Below are 17,066 nucleotides of genomic sequence, written 5' to 3'. Positions count from 1 at the left end.
GTTAGTACAGTATGGAAACTGGAGATTATAAATGTGTCATCTCCTCTGGCTGGGTTTTGCTAAATGAAGTCTTAAATGCAGTGGTAAGGTACACCAAAACAGGAAAGGAAACCCACTGGCTTTGTTGATTGGCCTCAAGGCTTGGTACTGATGTTAAATAGGGAAGTGACATAGCATCATCTTGTGGGAGGAGAATGGTAACAAGGAGGATAAATGTACCTGAAGAGACTTTATGTCTGAAAACAGGCCAATAACCAGCCAAATAAGTGTGGGTGCGCGCACGCACAGTAGGGGTATTGTGATAATTGAGCCTACAAATTTACCCTAATAGTGATCTCAGCTGTAAAAAGTGAGTGTAAGTTCCTAAGTTCTCATGATAACCTGTAACAACAAATGGGAAAAGGTCCAAATGGGCAAGAGACAGAATTAGTCCAAACAAAAAGTCCTACTGACATAACACAAAGACTGTGTTGTGATCCTGCCTGGTAAGCAAGAAAACTGTGGAACTGGAAATCAGTGGTCAGAAACGAGGCCTAACTGGTGGACAAGATAATGACGGGATGGGCTATTCTGCCCAGCACTCCCTTTTGTAGGTTCTTGAGGAAGGAAACTTTGGGGAGAAAAATTGGCTACTGGAACAAGCTTTCATCATGGCTGCCGCCCCTTTCGTCTCCTGGGACCTCAGACTTTCTTCTTCCGATCCTAAGAGATGTCCTGACCAGACCAGGCCAAAGTGAGAGTCTTTTTAGTAAACAGGATCTGACTTTAACAACAACGACGACAGCTCCAGCCCATCTCAACTGACTTCTTCTCCTTTCCTCCAAATGAACAGTTATCATCTTTGACACCAGCTAAAAGACTGTCAAGCAAGAGTTTTTTTTCTTCTAAAGGTTCTCTCCAGCTAAAGGGAAAAGGGGGATGTTGTTAACATGAAAGTCTTTCTTAATACTTTACATTTCAAATGCTTTAACTGTTTCCCCTTCTTTTCTGTATCTTTAATAAAAGGTTAAAAGGCTGTTTAACGGTGTCCTTGCCATGGTACTAAGTAGGTTAAGGTCTCAGCATACCAAATCCTGAACCTTGTTTAACACTGTTTAATGTTGGACAGTGACTGGGTTGTGTTAACACCATTAGCAGATAGATTTTATCTAAACTAGTAGAACAGGGGACCACCTCGTGTTTCCAACCTCTGTCCCCACTGTGGAAAGCCAGAAGGGGAGAGGGAACTGATCGGACCATTCTGTTAACTAAAGATTCTGACTGCGGAAGAAGAAGCAGGTGGCAAAGTTTCCTTTTTCCTCTGGAGGGGAGGAAGAAGAGGTGAGGAAGAAGGTTCTTCTGGCTCTGCCCTCCCACAAGGGAAGGGGAACCAGCAGTGAGGGGGCGGAGGAGAGCAGGTCTTCCTGCAGAGAAAGACAGATAGTCGACTCCCAGCCTAGGTGATTCTCCTCCCATCAGGTGCTGGTGTGGAAAAATTATAAACCAAAAAATTGGGGAAAGGGAGAATTTTTTTCTTTTCTAGTTTTGTCAAAAAAGACAAATTTTCAAAGAAAAAAATACATATTCCCATTGAATAGCACCTCTCACTTTGCAGTGCTGATAATTAGTGTCCGTAGAGCACTAAAAGTGTGCTCAGTGCTGCAAAGCCTCCTCACTCTCACTTCTGAAGTATTTAGCAGGAGTAAATGCCTGGCCAGTTTGTGCTGGTGTGGTGATCTTTCAGCAAAGCATGGTTTTGGATCCACTCCAAAATCAAAAGAAAAAGACGTCCCAAATAATAATTAAATACTTTGGACAAGCCCAGCCTTTCCCCCGATACATCACACTTGTTTTATAATCATATATTTAGCACTTGTTAATGTATCAGGGTATGTGCAAAACTTGCACCAGGATTTGGAGGTTTTGTTTTCATGTCTATCTTTTTTTTCTAGCAGTAAATAAATAAACAAATAAATTATTTATGGCTTCACTAGATGATTTACTTATAATAAACATTATAAAGAAGCCAGCAAGAAAACCACAGTGATCTTGGCAAACCAACAATTGAAAAGTACAGGTGCTAGGAGTGTGTATGGGGCTAAAGCAAACACTTAAAAAATCAAAAGAAAGTACCTTTCATTCTGAGAAATGTATTTAAGTATTTGCAATCCACAACCGATAGCACATAACGCCACTTTGCTTTATTCCTTGACAAAAGGAATAGCTTGTGGTAACAAGCAGATGCTTGAGTGGTCTGGGTAGCATGAGGTGTACCATCAGTCAAGAAAATCAATATTTACTGTTCTAGTATCTTTGTGGTGTGGGAGTTTGCCTTGTTTAAAAAGAGGATTGTGTATAATATATAAGGCCTGGCTTTTCGTTAATCAAAAGAGAAGTGTTATTGAAAAGGGCGCGTTCTTTACAATGAGTCACATTTAACCCCTAGAAGGTCCATACTTCTTTCTAGTCTGCTCATAAATTTTGCATAAAACACACTGAAAAATAATGTCATTGTTAAATTTGAAATCTGATTGCAGTCATGTTTCTTTTTCAAATATACTTGTAGCTAAATAATGTGCTTTATGTGTGATGGTAAAAACTGTGTTTCTATACCTGCTGAAAATGTGAGTGCTTTGTGAAAAATGAGGGAACCTCTAAACACTGAGCATTGCTAGCACTGGCAGTTCTAACCCTGATTCCCAGCTAGAGTCTACTTTGTGTACATCAAAAGAATCACAACAATAAGAACTGAAATATGGTTCTCAAAGAAATAAAACTTTTGACCTCGAGGAAACACAGTTTTATTGAATAATACAATACAAAGTTGCATAACTAGACTTATAGCAATAATGGTTTAATACTCTATACATCAATTTTGAGACTAACCTTCATTGAAAAAGTTCAGAACTCCATTTTGCTTTTAATTTTTTTGGCTATGAACTAATCAATTTTAACGTCTCATGTGATCTTTTTCTAGTCTAAGCCTTTTAACTGTAATTTATCTCTTTAGATTTTAGGGGAAAATGTATGAACAAGGAAAAGAAAGCTAGAGATAGTCCATGCAGTTCACAATTTCCATATGCTGTATGTAGGCAAGTTATGTGAAACTGGAAGTGACAAAAACAATGAGGAATCCGTTGGCACCTTAAAGACTAAAGATTTATTGGGAATAAGCTTTTGTGGGTAAAAACCCCACTTTTTCAGATGCATGGAAGTGACAAATTGCTTTAAATGCAGGGAATGCAAATTCTTGTCAATTGTTAACTGCCTTGTTTAGGTTTATAGTTCTCACTCTTCTGTCACTGTGTCATTTATTATGAAGTCTCGGTTCATGATTCCATAGATTAATTTGTATTTCAGATTATGGTTTAACAGGAGGTTTAAACCTGTATTTTGTAAAAATATCAATGCATTGGCCAAAAAAACAAAACAAATGTAAAATATAAAGTTTGAGTACTATTGTCATTTTTCATTGTGGTTTGAGGAAAGTTGGAGTGACACAGAAAGAATAGTAAGAGTTCATAAATCCCTCCTTTTTCACTGGATGGCCTCACTTTTTTGGACCCATTTAGCAAGAAATCTACAATACTCTGGAATCTCTGCATTGTCCACATTGTTGCTTCACATGTGCTGATCTTGAGGATATCAGTTAAACATACCGTAGGTAGCATTTGTCTATCGACAACATTATAACCTTTAAGCCATAAAGGAAATTGAGGAGGTGAAGAACTATATGTAATACTTGTTATTTTAAAGAAACAAGTATTGTCCTGCAGAGTTCATAGCCCTCACATTTCAGCATTGTGTTAGTATATGAGAACATGAAAGTGAAGTTGACTAGAAACTAGCTAGTCTATTTCATTGTTTAAAATTATGATTATTATTGTTTATTATTTATTTGTATTGTGGTAGGACCTGTGAGTCCTAGGCATGGAACAGAGCCCAGTTGTCCTATGTGATGTAAATACAAAGAACAAAAAGCTGGTCCCTGCCCCAGAGAGTTTACAATCTAAGTATAACGCAAGATACAACAAACAGATGGGGGAAGGAGACAAGGAAACAATGAGACAATATTGGTCAGTACCATAGGCTTTGATCTTTGTACACCAGTTGTCCAGCTGATGTCAATTTTTTGTAGGCACAGCAATGGAGAGTGTGAAGGAGGACAAGGAGGTAGTTTTGTGTACATTTATGGAGAGCTCTTCCCAAGTGTGAGAGGCAGCACAGAAGAAAACCGAGAGAACAATTAGGACTATAGGATTTTTATCCTGACAATTCACAATTAAGGAACAGTAAAGATACAAGATCTCATTCCCCTCAATCCTGGGTAGATGGAGTCCATTTGAGATGGAGGAGAGCTCTAGTCTGGAGTTTGTTTGTGGCTGGGTGAGGTTACAAAACTGGTAACCAGCATCCTCCTGAACCTGCAAGTAATGGAAGTGAATGAGACTTTGTGTGGTTGCAGTGGCCCATGCACAAAGTTAGTTGCAGGATTATGACACTGGGTCAGTAAATCTGATAAATGTTAGCCCAGCAAAAGCCAAAACACATTCTCCAACAGCAAACAATATAAGGGCCAATTAGACAAAACAGTCCTTATACCTGTATTCCATAAAATCATCAGCTCCTAAAATCTACATAACTATTGAGATGGGGCAACATTTAGAACTTCCAAAACAATTACCCCAAGTGCTAGTGAACTATAGACTCCTCTGTTCTGCTGCTGTTTGCCCTCATTTGGTCCCCAAGCCTGTAAGCAAAAGCATTATCTAGAACCCCCTGTGCAAACATGGAGTCTCATTTAATCTGGGTGCAGGAGTGTGTGCTCGGCTAATAGCCTGGGCTCTGCTGCCTAACCGAGGGAGAATGTTAAATGGCTCAGACTACAGTACTTTAAAAACAAATCTTTAACAGAAAATGAATTCTCTTACATGACAATTAATGATATTCGTTCTAATGTGTATACCTCACACCAATACATGATTTTCTTTCCTGTATGTAACGGGTCTCAACTTCAAGTTCTTAGAATTTAAAGAATGGAGAATGAGCTAGAAAATTACTGGCAATTCCTCTACCCTTTCATTTGTTGCTGTTGGCTTAATTCATTTAATAGCAGGGTGGTGGCTTTTTCTGCACACACAGAGGACTGGTGGATTCTGACTCTTGTTTTTCATTCCCCAGCACAATCGTCGCCATGAGAGACCTTCATTACTATGCCCCAGGTTTACAGCTCACATGAAAATTTCACCTGGAATCCTTGAGTCTCCCCAGATGCTCAGTACCAAGTTCCGTGGCTTTCCAGTCAAACAGATGAGTCAAAACAAAAAAAAATTCCCAACTCAGAGAAACACCTGGAGAGATACAGGTAAAATATCTGTGCTTTAAATACTAGTCTTATAAAACATTTCAGCTGTCAGCAATACAAATGCAAACCTCCGTTGTCATCTCAGTTTGTTTCCAAAAGTATAATGGAGAATGTAAGAGAGAAAATCAAGACGTATTACTACTTTGTGCACTCTGTTGTATTGCACACCCACACAGAGTATATACTCTTAAGTACAATAACTTTGAAAAAAATATTTTCTTTCAGGCCCACAGTATATCCGAGAAGTGCATTATTTGCTATAACCACACTTTTTGTCATTTAATTCTGGTACTGTACCTGGTGACAGTACAATCCAATGGTATAGTATTTCAATAATCAACATCAGTCCTGTCTATTCAAAACAAAAATGTAGAATGTATTATTTCTAAATGGCAACAATTGTAGATGTATCCATTAAAGATGTGAGGGTACGTAGGATACCACTTTTGGGGAGCTGTTAACTTTTGGGGGGTGATCACTGTAACCATCGTCGCAAATAGATTAATAAAATTTAAGGCCAGATGGGGCTATTGTGATAATCTGGTTCAGCCTCTTGCATAGTCCATTAACTTTCACCCAACAACTCTGAATTAAACCAATCACTTGTGGATGAACTAAAGCACAACTTTTAGAAAGACATGGAGTCCTGATTTAACGATTCAAAGTGACAGAGAATCTCTCCTTGGTATAGGGTGACCAGATGGCAAGTGTGAAAAATCAGGACTGGGGTGGGGGGTAATAAGTACCTATTTAAGACAAAGCCCCGAACCTCGGGACTGTCCCTATAAAATCGGCACATCTGGTCACTCTACCTTGGTAATCTGTTCCAATGGTTAAACCACTCTTACGGTTAAAAATCGGTGCAACATTTCCAGCTTAAATGTGTCTAATTTCAACACTCAGCCAGTAGATCTCATTACACAACAAAAATACAGCATTGATTGACCCAATTGCCAGGTTTTTTTTCCAGGTGTACATAGCTGTCTTTTGAACTATTGTTATTGTCCTATAATGTATCAGGTCAGTCTGCCAGTAGACTTCTTGTTCTTAATGTTTTCTTGGTATGTTTGTATGACTTTGGCATAAAATCTCACTGTCTTCAGGATGGGCTGCAAGTGCACCAGAAACATGTCATATGATGTCCTATGTCTTTGAAAGAGCCATGACGACACCTCAGCCTACATGACCTACTTAAGAATATTGCCTTGAGTTGTTAGGACTCTGCAGGAGGGGTTGTGTAATCTTTTAGCTGTCTCTGAAAAGCAGAAGCTCTAGTTTGTCTCTTCCCAGTAGTCTAGGGTCAAATGTTTACTCAGCAGGGAGTCAGACATTTTCTCTATAGTCTTCAGCTTCAAAGGAGAATTGGTGTGAGGCCAAATGCCAAATGCTGTGGAAATTCCTCCCTATATACTAAGGGCTACAGTTTATCTCAAATGATTGCTCAGAAAGGGCACAGATTCATCACAGGGAGTCTCAATTTAAGAGGCTCAAATTTAGGAACTGTCTCAAATTCTTCAAATCTAAGTGGAAACTATTTAACAATAGGTGTCTGGAAAATACATGAAGAATATGGAGAGTTTTTACATTAAGGCTATTTGGTCTGAATATGAAATAAAGTTTAATTGTTACATTTCTCAGATTGAGCAATTTTTGAGATTTTTCTGGAAAGTCTTTTGAAGATTACAGACCAAACATTACATAAGCCTGGCTACCACAGTAATATACATGAAAAATCAAATATGCCTTCTGTGTTTGTAGATAATTAGCTAGTAAGTGTTCTATAGAAAAGAATTAGTTGACCATGCATTGAAATGCTCCCATACTGTATATAAACATATCATTCCAAAATAACTGTGCATCAGAGGGGAAAGACCCTGGTATAACCAGTGAGATATACAAATCAGTTGATCCACAGGGATGGCTAGGAATGATTTTGGAAAATATGTGATTTTTAAAAGTTTATACAGTTCTTTTTGTAAATTCTTAGATGAATATGCTTATGCATTTTTTTCTTTCTTAATGTGAAGTCATGTATGGAGGCTGATGTAATGCAAAATAAAGGTTAAATTACTGTATGTTGTTGCTGCTATTTTTATGCTCTTTCATTATTGGCATCACAGGTAGCAATGCCTATAGTAAAGTTTGCCCAACACTTCCTATTGTAAGTGACTGAAAACAGGGTCTTATAATATTGCCAACTTTAACGGTTTGGACTGAAATGTTTTATGTTGAGTGTCTGTCTCAGGCCATTTTGTTTGTTTTGTTTTCTGTTTGTTTTGTTTTTGAAGTTTAAGTTCAAATGGTTAATCCGTTTCTGAAAAAGATGTTAGGGAAAATATGTTGTTTTGCCCATGTTAAAAACAATTTATTGTAATAAGGACTTAGAATGTGCGTGTGAGGGTGGGATCACACTGGTGATGAGAATGTGCCTTTTGTCTTCTTTGTGAAAAAAATCACTCCCATTTGGCAGTTGTAGATGTCTGAAAAATCTCAGTTCACCTTGCGCTCAGTGGAGACTTGTTGGAATTTGGCAGCTAAATTCTGCCTTCACAGAGCATGCCCCATCCACTTACAGATCCTACATGTGGCCAGATTGTAGGGTTGCCACCTCTGAGATGCACTGCTTGTCCCCACCAGCCTGACCCTCCACTACCCCTCTGCTCCCCGTCATTCAGGCAGCAGTGCAGGTGGGGGACTAGGGGTGGTTGAAGACCTCTTTTCCTCTTACCTTCCCACTACCCCCTACACCCACCCTCTCTCAGGAGTCCCTACCTATCTGACCCCAGTCCCTGATCCCAACGCCAGCTTGCTGGTGAGCCTCGGTTCGTCCCAATTCCTGGTCCCCAGTGCCGGAAGGAGCCACTGCAGCTTCAGCAGGTTGAGGGCCTGGCACTCAGAGCAGGACCTAGGTGCTGGGCTGGTCATGCTCTGCTCCCAGCCGTGCAACGTGTGCTTGCTGGTAATTACAAGATCACTACATGATTGGCCAGCTTACAGAGGGAATGTTGGTGCCGTGGGGAAAAAATCTGGCACATTTTCATGATTAACTGACAAGGTACTACAAAAACCAGCTGGGTGGCGACCTAGACTTTACACTCACCATCCCTATGGAGTGACTGAACATGCTCCAGCCCAAGATTGGAGGGGCTGAGCTCTGCAACTGCTCTTCTAGGCTGCCTAGGGTCACTGTGGCCCCAGGCACAGGAGTTCAGAGCATGGAGAAAGTCTCTCCTGGGCTCTCAGTGCTCCCCCTGCTGGCTTCCAGGCAGTGAGGATTAGAGGGAGGAAGCTGCCTGACTTTAGTGCCTAGGGGTGGACAACCGGGGAGGAAGGGAAAGAGGAAGTGTGTTTCTGTCAGGGGATGGGATAAAAGGGGGAGGAGCTCAGGGTTAGGAGAAAAGAGGCCCTTCCTCATCTCCCGGCCTGCCTCTGGCTTGTTGCATCCCTCCTCAGTCCCCCACCCACCGCTCGCCTCCCCGCCTGCTCGCTCGCCTGCCTGCCACTCGCCTCTTCACCCCCCTGCCTGCCACTCACCCCTACTGCGCTGACTTCCCCTCTGCCAGGTGGGTGCTCACCCACCCACTGCCTCTGCACCACCTTCACCTTGCCCCCATACCACCCCCATCCCCCAAGTCCCTGCCCTGCCTCTTCTCCGCCTCCTCCCCTGAACGCACCACGTACCTGCTCCTCTCCCTTCCCTCCTGGAAAGCGCTAAGCACCACCAAACAGCTGTTAGGTGGCGGGAAGTGCTGGAGGGAGGGAGGAGCGTGGATGTGGTGCACTGGGGAGGGGGGAGAAGGAGGCGAGGAGGAGGGAGCTTGGCTGCAATTTTTCCCCGTGGGTGCTCCCCCCTGGGGTCAGTGCCTCCCTCCCGCTCACCTCCTTACCTGAATATCGGGACAAATGGCATTCCGATCGTACATTGATCGGGACACGGGACAAAGGTTTAAATATCGGGACAGTCCCGATTTGATTGGGACATCTGGTCACCCTAGCTGGCAAACAGGGAATAGGAGCAGCAGGGGACATGGAGAGTGGTCCATATCCATTAGAGCACACATCCCATACAGAACCGGGAATTGGACGCCGGATTCCTGAGTCTCAACATTCCTTTACTATTTAGCAAATAGCTGTGAAACCCACTAGCAAAGTTGTGTCTCCATCACCCACTCTAGCGGCAGGTGCACATAGATGATAACAGCCTCCTACTTTGTTAGCTCAAGTGGTTAGAGGACTGTGCTGTGGATCTGAAGATCCCAACTCAGCTGATGAACCATTTGGGGGGTCAGTAGGGTTCTACATATGAAAGTTTGTTTGTTTGTTTTTTTCCCCCAAGTCTTAAGTGTTTTTCAAGAAATTTAAATTAAAAACAAAATGAGAACACAGCCACCCTACATTAAAAGAACATTATCAAGGCTGTGAAGTTAAGCACTCAAAAGTTAGGAAATGCCAGAAATAAGGCTGCCTGTGCCACTTTAATTGAGCCTCCTGTTTCTATGCATTATGGTAGTCTTTAGTTACATGGCCACATACTATTTTTCCCTGAGGACCTCTGCCTCATTCAGTGAATTGGATGCCCGTACTCTGGATATGAATCAGGGTTGTGTAGTGAAGAAGACTGTTGTTGGTGGGGCTCCTGCTTTGTTTTTTACAGAAGTTGTAAGGTGTGTAGTGAATGAAAGAGGGTGAATGTCTGCAGAGGACTGCAGAAAGAGAAAGGATGGTCTTGTGGTTAAGGTAGTTGTATGCCACCCTGGGGAATTGGATTTTATCCTTCTCTTACAGCGTTCCTATGCCAGTCAAGACACTTAAATCAAACTTTTCACAGGGGGTTACTACTTGTGTATTCCTCATTTTCTGAGTGTACAATTTGAGACCCAGAGATTTACTTTGCAGAAGAGCTGAGGGCCCATAGATGCAGCTGAGCTCAGTCTGAACATTAGAAAGTGGTATAAAATCCTAAAACTGAAAAATCAGGTGCCTGGCTTCCCAACTGGATATTCAAAATTAGCAGACCCTTGATAATTTTGGGTTTCATGTCTGTGTCTCAGTTTCCCACATGTAAAATAGTGATAATACCACCTCCTCATCTGACAGGGGTATTGTGAAGATAAATTGCAACTTAATATAGATTTTGAGTGTAACATATGATAAGAACATAAGACCGGCCATACTGGATCAGACCAAAGGTCCATGTAGCCCAGTATCCTGTCTTCCAACAGTGGCGAATGCCAGGTGATAGTGTCTTGAGGCATCCAGAGCTACCAAGCATGTCCCCTGGGTGGCAGGTGAGGAAGTGTCCACATTTTGTCAGCTCCAAGAAATGAATAAGGAGCCATGGACCTAAGGTTGTGCACGGCCTGGTAACCCCACCCGTAACCCCACCATGTAAAAAGAAACCTACGACAGAAACACCAGAAACCATATCGGTGTGCAGTAGTGTCAAATGAGATCAATTTCATGTGAAGAAGGACAGGCATTGGTCAAATCCACTGCTTCTCGCAGTTCCTGCTGGCTGGGAATGGCGAACCGTGGCCACTGAGAGCTGCAAGCGGCCATACCTGCGAACACTCAGGTAAACAAAGCGTCTCGTGGTCCACCCGGGGCTTACCCTGAAAAAGCCATCAACCAAGTTTGGGAACCCCTGGTGTAGATGGACAGCTTTGAACTAAATACACGTTAGAGAAGCAAATAAGATCATCATCTACTCTAGGAAAGTGGATGTAGGCAAGTGACCATAATCTTTGTATTGCTAAATTGAAGTGAAAGTTAAAGACTATGAAGAATGTTCAAAAAAAGACTGTGCATGAACATTGTGGAAATAAAAGACTTAAACACAAAAAGTGCTCTTCAGCTTGAACTGAAGAACAGGTTCAGTGTTCTAATGGAGTTAACTGAAGCAAACCAAGACATCACTACTTTGTGGGAAAACATCAGAGAGTGATATCTAGAAAGTGCAAAGACAGTTCTAATAACAATGTAATCTAAAAGGGAAGAATGGATTAACAATGCTATTTGGGCAGCAGTGCAAAACAGAAGTGTAAAGCAAAAACTCATGAATGCTAAGACATGTGAAGAGATAAGCAGGGACAAGAAGTATACAGAAGTCTAGACAGAGTGTTAAAAAGTGGTGCTAGAAGAAATAAAAGGCCATACGGTGACAGAGAATGTCAAGAGGCTGAAGATGCTAGCCAAAGATGACCTTACAACCTTGTATGAGACAATCCAGCAGCCAACAGGAAACTTAGCAGTACAAAGTACTGGAGGCCCTATTAATGATGCAAATGGAAAGACTGTTAGCACAGAAGAACAACAAAGGAAGAGATGGTTAGAACATTTTCAAGCTGATTTAAATAAACTAAGCCCAAGCAAACTACTAGAAATATGTGATGAAGACCTACCACTAGAGCTTGATATTGATTTAGGAGATGTTACAATGGAAGAAGTTAGAAAAGCCATCAGTAAACTCAAAAATGCGAAAGCAGCTGGAGAAGGTAACATTTACTGGAGAGATGCTTAAATTAAGTGATGAAACAGCCCTCCAGACTTTCCTTGTGTTTTTGGGTGGGATATGAATTGAAGAAAAGAAACCAACCCAGTGGAAGAGAGGCCTTATAGTAAAATTGCGAAATAGGGGTGAATAACCAGAGAGGAATCACATTACTCTCAGTGCCTGGAAAAATCATGTGCAACATCATTCTGGAATGTGTCAAGAAACAAATAGAACTTCAACTTCTAGAGGAACAAGCAGTTTTAGAGCATGGAGATCGGGTGCAGAGCATAATATTGTTCTTAAACATACAGTAACTCCTCACTTAAAGTCATCATAGAATCATAGAATATCAGGGTTGGAAGGGACCTAAGGAGGTCATCTAGTCCAACCCCCTGCTCAAAGCAGGACCAATTCCCAACTAAATCATCCAGCCAGGGCTTTGTCAAGCCTGACCTTAAAAACCTCTAAGGAAGGAGATTCCACCACCTCCCTAGGTAACCCATTCCAGTGCTTCACCACTCTCCAAGTGAAAAAGTTTTTCTTAATATCCAATCTAAACCTCCCCCGCTGCAACTTGAGACCATTACTCCTTGTTCTGTCATCAGATACCACTGAGAACAGTCTAGATCCTCTTTGGAACCCCCTTTCAGGTAGTTGAAAGCAGCTATCAAATCCCCCCTCATTCTTCTCTTCTGCAGACTAAACAATCCCAGTTCCCTCAGCCTCTCCTCATAAGTCATGTGCTCCAGCCCTCTAATAATTTTTGTTGCCCTCCACTGGACTCTTTCTAATTTTTCCACATCCTTCTTGTAGTGTGGGGCCCAAAACTGGACTCAGTACTCCAGATGAGGCCTCACCAATGTCGAATAGAGAGGAATGATCACGTTCCTCGATCTGCTGGCAATGCCCCTACTTATACAGCCCAAAATGCCATTAGCCTTCTTGGCAACAAGGGCACAGTGTTGACTCATATCCAGCTTCTCGTCCACTGTAACCCCTAGGTCCTTTTCTGCAGAACTGCTTCCCAGTCAACGTTGTTTCGTTGTTAATTGCTGATCAATTAGGGAACATGCTCGTTTAAAGTTGTGCAATGCTCCCTTCTAAAGTCATTTGGCAGCCACCTGCTTTGTCCACTGCTTGCAGGAAGAGCAGTCCATTGGAGCTAGCTGGTGGGGGCTTGTAACCGGGGAGGACTGGCAGCCCCCCTATTAGCTCCCCGCTCCCCTAAGTTCCCTGTGCTGCAGTAGCCCAGCAGGCTACCAATTGCTGGCATTCAGCTGTCCCTCCCCCCACTGCAATGTGCTGCTACTGCCCTCTGCCTTGAAGCTGCTCCCAGAGACTCCTGCTTGCTGTACGGGCGGAGGAGAGAAGTGGGGGGCTAATGTTAGGGTGTCCCCCTCCCCCTTGCTCCTGCACCCTGCTTACCCCATTTCCATAGAGCAGGGGGTACACATGATAGGGTTCAGGATGGAGGGAGCTTCCAGGCAGCAGCTGCGGTCTCAGCAAGCCAATCTAATTAACAAGGCAGTGTACTTAAGACTGGAGTCAGCTACTTAAAGGGGAAATGTGCATCTCTCGCTCTCACACACACGGTGTGTGTCTCTGTTGCTGTCTGCTATGCTCTCTCCCCTTCCTCCATGCCTGCTGCCTTGTAGAGTGAGGCTACATTAACAACCAATTAACCCTTGAGGGCTCAGCCAAATGCTAGTTCATCATTTAGCAGTAAGGCATTCCCTGGGAAATATCCCACCCTCTGACTTCACCACCTCAACCCAGCTTCACAATCATCATTGCTGTGTACCAGTATTAAATTGTTTGTTTAAAACTTATACTGCATGTGTGTGTATGTATACACACACACACACACACACACACATATAGTCTTTTGTCTGGTGAAAAATATTTCCCTGGAACCTAACCCCCGCATTTACATTAAATCTTAAGGGGAAATTGGATTCGCTTAGCATCGTTTTGCTTAAAGTCACATTTTTCAGGAACATAACTACAACGTTAAGGGAGGACTTACTGTATTATAGAACAAAGTGTACAATGGGAAACACCTCGTGATAAATTTTATAGACTTTCAGAAGATTTTTGACAGCATGCACAGAGACAGTCTTTGGAAAATTATGGTATACTATGGAACACCAGCAAAAATAATTAGAATAATCAAGGATCTATATCAGGGATCGGTAACCTTTGGCACATGGCCCATCAGGGAAATCTGCTGGCAGGCTGGGACGGTTTGTTCACCTGCAGCGTCCGCAGGTTCGGCTGATCGCAGCTCCCACTGGCCACGGTTAGCCATTTCAGGCCAACGAGGGCTGCGGGAAGTGGCAGCCAGCACATCCCTCAGCCTGCGCCGCTTCCCGCAGCCCCCATTGGCAGGTGAACAAACCGTCCCGGCCCACCAGCGGATTTCCCTGGCGGGCTGCGTGTCAAAGGTTGCCGATCCCTGATCTATATGATAAAGATGAATGAGCAGTCAAAGATGGTGACATCATCAGCTCAAGGTTTGCAGTTACAACTGGAATAACACAAGGGTGTATTATGTCCCCACTTTTGTTTGCGCTGGTTATTGACTTGGCATGAGGAAAGTAACTGCAGAAGGCAACCAAGGAATTTTATGGACAAATGATAAAGCATGATGAGCAAATGATAAAGTATGACCTCATTTGTGGTGATGACATTGTCCTGTGTAATTTAACACATCACTTAATGGAAGAAAAGACCCAACTTTTGGCAGATACAGCAAAACAAGTTGGTTTGTTTATCAACAAGGGGAAGACAAATTATATGGCCATTACTGTCCCAAAAGTAATTATCAGAGTGGATGACAGAACACTAGAAGAAGTCATTTTACCTATTTGGGGACAGAGATATGCAATGATGGTAACATCATGCTAGATGTCAAGCAACAAATATCAAAAGCACCAAACAACTTTCATACAGTTGAAAATATTTGAAAGTAGCATAATTGGCACTGACACATATGTACAGATTTTTAATACTGGTGTAATGTCTGTCCTCCTTTATAAAGCAGAGTCATGGCCATCTACAACAGAAATTGATAAGCTCATCTCATTCCAAAATAAATGCCCGCAGAAGTCTGTCAGAGTCCATTAGAGTTTCTTGCAATATCAGAAATTCCACGCAGAACAAACCAATCTAAAGCATCAAATATGGTAAGGAGACAATGATGCATGTATTTAGGACACATTTTAAGGATGCCACCAACAAGACTTCCATGGCAAGTGATAATGTGGACACCACCTGGAAAGAAGCAGATAGACGGCAACTTAGTGAAACGCAGAACAGAGAAAGAAGCCAGATTCACCAACATGACACTTAGAAACCTGAACAGACCAGCACAAGACCAAAATAAATGGTGGAAATTGGTGGACTTTCTATGCATCTGTGGATGCAGGAGGATACAGAAAAGAAAGAAGATATTAATGTGTGTGTGCACACGCATGTGTGTGTGTTTTGACATGAGATACCTTGCTACATCAATGCCTTCTAGAATTCATACAGTCATTTAGTTTGCCATCAACTGATGAAGTTAGTATTTTTATTCAAAACCATACATATCTATTCCACATTCCAAGCCTAGGCAGCATAAAATTCAGCTAAAGTCTTATGATATATTTTGATCAAAGTAGCAATAAGATGAAAAATAAGAAAAAATTAGGTTAAAGAGATGTGTGAAGGGAACAAATCAGTGGAGAATCATGAAGACTAGCTGGAAAGTTTTATATAAGATTCTGAAAAAGAGGTGGAGTCAGTCGATGGCTGTTGAGATTGCAGCAAAGTGTTCCTGCTCTCAGACACATATGAGGAAATGATCTCCCACGTTTTTGGAGACAGTTTGTTGGATATGGCATGCTTATTTCCTGATTCCTGGTAGAGTGGAGAGGAGAATAAAAAATGGTTTCCTGGACATATGTCTCTGCCTCAAGCAAAGGCAGATCCTATGCTTTGTTATTTATTGTGATAGTTGATTCTACTGGGTTCTGAATCAGATTAAAATTAGCTACAAAGAACCAGGGAAACTTGCTGACTCACTCACTCAGTTTTGTGCTTAACAAGAGAGAGCTCAGGTTGCTATACAGTGAAGCATTTAAGCAAATAATAAGGTAAGCACATGCGTTAGAACATTGCTGAACAAGGTTGGATGGAAGCTCATGCTTAGCCATGAGGCCCGAAACATTTCAGTGTCCTTGATGCCTGAAGCCTTTTGCCCGGTCAGAAAGAAGTCTGAAGGCTTGCTCTTCGTGGAAGATGCTGTTTTTCCAAAATACATTTTTGAGTTAGTTGTCCCAGATAATTATTGTCTGATTGCTTTATGCAGGCATCAACAGGCTGATTTGCAGTCCACTCACACAGCAGCACAACTGCCTTTCATGAGCCAGCAGAGAGAGCTTTTTATTATTTGATAGTAGTTTGGTTTATCTGGGGGAATGATGCAAATACAAACAGGAGGCTGAGCTCTCAGAAAAATTCAGGAAGCATCCTTCAGGAAGGGGTGTTATCAAAGTCCCCATGCTGCTGTACACATATAAATGCTCCCTCTTTTGTTCCTGCAGGACTCCAAAGAATAAAACCAAAACACAAAGCGGAGGAGGCACCACTGAGTGAATGCAACAGTGTTTCCTTAATCCATGTGGATCAAAAACATGAACGTTTTGATTCTGTAAAGAATCTTCCTCAGCATGCTGGATTAATCACATGGATTAATAAAACACTGTTGCATTCACTCAGTGGTGCCTCCTCTGCTTTGTATTTTCTTTTTTTAGTCTTTGGAACCCTGCAGGAACAAAAGAAAGAGAATTTATAAGAGTACTATAGGCACTGGGTCTTTGATAAAATTCCCCCTGTTTAAGGTATGTTTCTAAATTTTTCTGCATACCAATAGATGTCTTGAATTTTTCTATGTGCTAAACCCTTGGTTTGTTTTAATATTTGTATTGATCATCTTGAGCTTCAGAATCTATGTACTGTGGATTTTTCCCCCTTGTTCCTGCTTTGAGAGAGTGATTCAATTAAAATCATACACTGGAACGCTCATAATTTAAACTGTGACAAAGAGTCCTGTGGCACCTTATAGACTAACAGTAGTATTGGAGCATAAGCTTTCGTGGGTGAATACCCACTTCGTCAGACACATAATTTAAACTGTGTGTTGTGGTGCAAAAACTACATGTCATTTCAGTCACTTGCAAAAGAGTG

At 42.0% G+C, this 17,066-nt stretch overlaps 1 protein-coding gene across 1 annotated transcript in view; it reads left to right on the top strand.

Moving 5' to 3' along the window:
* Positions 1–17,066, top strand: part of LOC120373513 — a 195,600-nt gene that overhangs the window by 52,642 nt on the left and 125,892 nt on the right. Inside the window, exon 3 of the mRNA XM_039492069.1 lies at positions 5,161–5,344. Coding sequence (XP_039348003.1) covers positions 5,161–5,344 — 184 coding nt within the window. The remainder of the gene's footprint in view (positions 1–5,160; positions 5,345–17,066) is intronic.

The sequence above is a fragment of the Mauremys reevesii genome, linkage group 1 (assembly GCF_016161935.1).
Source record: "Mauremys reevesii isolate NIE-2019 linkage group 1, ASM1616193v1, whole genome shotgun sequence".
In the NCBI taxonomy this organism is placed as follows: domain Eukaryota; kingdom Metazoa; phylum Chordata; order Testudines; family Geoemydidae; genus Mauremys; species Mauremys reevesii.
The sequence above is the reverse complement of the archived record's forward strand: the minus strand, read 5'-3'. Positions and strand labels throughout refer to the sequence as shown.